Here is a 4137-nt window from a genome sequence, read left to right as displayed (position 1 = left end):
ATTGTCAGAAATATACTATAATATTCATAGGTATGTTTTCATTAGTGTATAATCACCTGAAAATAAGAATCGTGTTTTCATCACCTTAAAATGAGCCATTCAACTTTATGAGACAATAATATGTCCATGTCCCAAGTGGCCAAAAGGAGCAATTTAGTACGTTTAGGGCTATTTTTAAAAATGTTTTTTAAAATCCTGAGAAGACTAAATGTGCATCTGTTGTATCAGACAGCTTTAAGGTAAAATAATAAAAATTGTGTTTTTTTCAAATGTCCTGTCAAATATGATCAATATGATATGATGATATGGTCTTCATTTTGTGGTAGGTTTCATCATTTTATGTACATATTAAGTGAATGAAATAAAAACTGCCCTGATCAATGATTCTATATTAATTATAGACAGTGGTGTAGTGCAGGGTATACACAGGTATACACTGAGTATACCTACTTATTTTTAGGTCAGCATGGGGTATATCCACTTCTAAATCTCCATCAAGCTGCAATACTTCATTTTATTGCAATAGAGCAATTTGCAACCAATATAAGAGCACTTTAGCACTTTAATTCTTATAGTCTCATTTTAAGCTGTATTGTCAGTGTCAGATGTCTCTTTATGTTTTTAAAACACAATTGGCGCATGAACTATATGAGTTTACCCATTTCTCCAGGAACCACTACACCACGGACTATGGATCACAATACTACTTGTATGTGAAAGGAGTTGCTTGAAGAGACAAACAGATATTTATCACCTGACTGCACTTCCCCTCAGCTCTACTGAGCTTTTTAGCATCCTCTATTTTACGGGATGCAACTTTAAGGTTCACCAATGTGTTTATCAGTTTCATTTTCAGTGACAGCAGTCAGCTGTTTTCAACAAAAGGTGAACATAGTGGAGCATGTAGCTACTAAAGAGACAGATACTACAAAACAGAGCTAAAGCGGAGTGAATATTTGACCCACATTCATCAGGTGGCCAGAGACACAACACCAAATTAATGCTAAGGTTGCTCCGTGTCTGCTGGATGTGTAAATACTCCACTGTTGGCCGGAACAACTTTATAAAGTGATGATATATGTCATTGTTGCGTTAACAGCTTGTTGCACTGCCCCCAAGTGGCCAAAACAATCAGGTCATGCAGAGAGATCACCAAGTCAATGTGATATCTAACTCTTTAGCTAGGGCTCTTCTCCTCATTTCTCACTGTGATCTTGCTCTTCCTCCCCTGCTTGATGTCTGTGAAGGGAAAAAAAACAGAAATTGTTCCAAACAGTTCCTTCAGGTGAGGCATAAACATTGCCCAGGAAATGAACATGTTACTTGTGTAAAGCATAAATGAAGACTGAACAGAAGGAATTAGTTAGAGGGACGTTAATTGAGACCAGATCAGTTGAGTAGAAGTAATTTCCAAGACCTGGTACATTTAAAAGACCTGGGTTAACGTCAGACTACATGCAGAGTTGAGATAAAGTAATTCAGCATTCATCAGATTTACATGCATTCACATTTTGGCTTATTAGTTATATTGTTACCAGCCTAACTTCGTTACCAGTAAAAAAAACGTGGCTACGTGCAGGCATGTCCAGTACAGAGCACCCCATAAACTTTGATTCTTATATGAATTGAACAAACAAGACATAATGTGTTATAATTAGTGAGCTTTAGACGTTCAAATGGATTTCAATGCTCGCAATGTTAAAAGTATCCGTCTTCCCATCGAAATTCTTTGCAAGAAAGCCGAAGTGTTGAACCATCCCTGAGTGTTCACAGAACCGTGGTTGGTACGTGATTTGATTTGAAGACCACACTCTGGAGGGAAAGAAAGAATGGAAGAAGGGAAGAAAAACACCCAAGGACTAGAAATGTGAAGTAATGCCTACTGTCTGAATCCGATTCTCTGTCGGTTTCTGTCTCCACAGATGCCCTCTTCCTCTTGCAGCTCTGGTTGCTTTCTTGTCCTGACACACTCTCCTCCTCGTCCTGATCTTCGCAACTGCTTACTGTCTCAACTGGTGATGATGACTGCTATAGGGCAGAGGAAACTTTTACCTAGCTAATATTTTCCTTTAAAAATGGCAAAACTGAATAAGCAAACATATCTTTGCACAGTCTAACTGTATCTACTTTGGTGGCTTGAATTGCCTTACCTTGCCATTTGATGATAAAGATTCTTGCTTTTGCAGGGCAGAGTTCAGAGTCTCCAGCACTACTACTACAGAAACATGACACAAGTTGATTAATCACTTGGTCACAGTAAATACACGCCAGCACACACAGACACATGAATCTAAGTCGCTTACCTGGACGTAAAGATATAGTGAGGACAGGCACCTTCTTCTCATTGCTTTGGTCTGTCTTTCCATTCACCTCCTCTTTCTTCTCCTGCTCTTTGGTTACCTGTAGTGACAAGACCATCATGCCATGAATCATGTTTGTCCCTTCATTACCATCACTCCCATGCCTTTGCTTTTTAATTTTGGTGCTAAAAGCAAAAAAATTACCTTGTGGTTATGGTCACTGGTAGGCTCTTCCTCTTGTTGTTTGACTGGCAGTGTTGAGGAGGATGAAGGAGGGATGGCGCAATGTGGTGATGATACTGGTGTGTGTGTCGACGGATTTGTCTTCACATCCTTGTCAGGGCTGCTCTGTACTTGCTCTACACCTAGTATGACTGAGGGCGAATACTCTCTTGGTGTTTCGCTGGATTTGGACTTTCCTCGATCTGACAGATCCAGAGGCCCCTCACACACCTCTCTGAGCCCTTCTCCAGAGATCCTCTCAGGCTTGGATGGTAGGATCTCCTTTTTCTCCTGAGGCTTAGTTTTACTCTCCACATGCTCTGACAGACTCCTCAACCTGAACAACACAGTTGGCTCTACGGCAGGGGCCCTAGGGGTACTCTGCTTGTGCCAGAGAGATCCGAAACTCTGCCTTCTAGGGCTGCCATGTTGGGCAGTTAGGATCAGGTTAGGAAAGCGTGGCAGGTTTGGTTTGGGAGAAGGTTGCACCACTAGGCTCGACCCTGCAGCAGCTGCAGTAACCCAGTCAGTGGACTCAGATAAGGGCCATGGGAGAGTGACAGGGCTGCTTGTGATTGGTTGAGGACGGCAGGGGACAGGAGCATGGAGCACATGTCTGCTGGGGTTTACTTCTCCACCAGTTGATGAAGAAGCGTTCTTAAGAAGGAGAGCTTGAGGAGGGATGGAGGATTGCTGGTTTAGTCCTTCAACAATCTGAGCTCTAGAAATGAGAAACAGAGGCCAGCCAGATAGCTAGAGGTTAAAAGGTCTGTACAGTTCACTAGGCCACAGTGTCAGGTACTTTTGGTACCTCTACTACTACTAGCTTTACTTTGGTATTGAGAAGCTGCAGTCTTTATTCACTGACTGTAACCTACACTATACACTAATTGCTGCCATATTGACAACTAAACAAATTTTCCAAAGTATGAGAATATTCCGCATTTTATGTAAACAGCATATTCCATTTGGATATTCCTAATTAGGCCTTAATGCAGCATTTCCTGATTAAGACATGTGGGATATGCTGATATTATTCAGGTTATTGGAGCATTCTTTGGAAATGTATATAGCACATTCGCAATACATGTCGGGTTGGGGTTCACACCGCCTCTTTCCTGTTTACACCTTTTAAGAGGCAGAAGCCTTGAGCAGACCCCGGCTCTAGGTGGGGGACTGTCTCAACTGGTTGGGGTTAAAGAGGGAGGGGGAGAGGGGGATAGCGAGGGGTAGAGGAGGGAGGAAGGCGTGGGGTAAAGAGAGAAAGACAGAGACAGCATAAAAGCAAGTAGAGTTGAGATAAGCCATACCATGTGGGGGAAAGGAGCTTTAGTAGCGCATTACAGTAATGTGATGACTTTTTTGATAACCAGTAGGGTAAGGGAATACTAAAAAAGAATCTTTAATATTCAAGTTGAGTGCTGACCCTCGATCGTTCTTCTTTGGCTCCAAAAAACAATTATCTCAGTTTTTTATCTTATCAATCACTGATTTGTTCCATGCGCTCATTACTTACATATTCTGATACAGTTGCTATCTCAATTAAATTAAATTAAATTAAATTCAGTTTTTTTTTTTAGTACCAGTTCATAACACAAGTTATCTCAGGACACTT

General features: G+C 41.2%; 1 protein-coding gene across 1 annotated transcript in view; it reads right to left on the bottom strand.

Moving 5' to 3' along the window:
* Positions 1–37: 37 nt before the first annotated feature.
* The window catches only part of rbbp8l (retinoblastoma binding protein 8-like), a 9052-nt gene continuing 4952 nt past the window's right edge, over positions 38–4137 (bottom strand). Inside the window, exons 9-13 of the mRNA XM_035657080.1 lie at positions 2505–3243; positions 2304–2400; positions 2151–2215; positions 1884–2028; positions 38–1239 (exon numbers count right to left, since the gene is read on the bottom strand). Of these exons, the coding sequence (XP_035512973.1) occupies positions 1178–1239; positions 1884–2028; positions 2151–2215; positions 2304–2400; positions 2505–3243 (1108 nt within the window). The 3' untranslated portion in view covers positions 38–1177. The remainder of the gene's footprint in view (positions 1240–1883; positions 2029–2150; positions 2216–2303; positions 2401–2504; positions 3244–4137) is intronic.

Source organism: Morone saxatilis, unplaced genomic scaffold, assembly GCF_004916995.1.
Source record: "Morone saxatilis isolate NCDOM2014 unplaced genomic scaffold, NCSU_SB_2.0 Contig15, whole genome shotgun sequence".
NCBI lineage: Eukaryota > Metazoa > Chordata > Actinopteri > Moronidae > Morone > Morone saxatilis.
The sequence above is the reverse complement of the archived record's forward strand: the minus strand, read 5'-3'. Positions and strand labels throughout refer to the sequence as shown.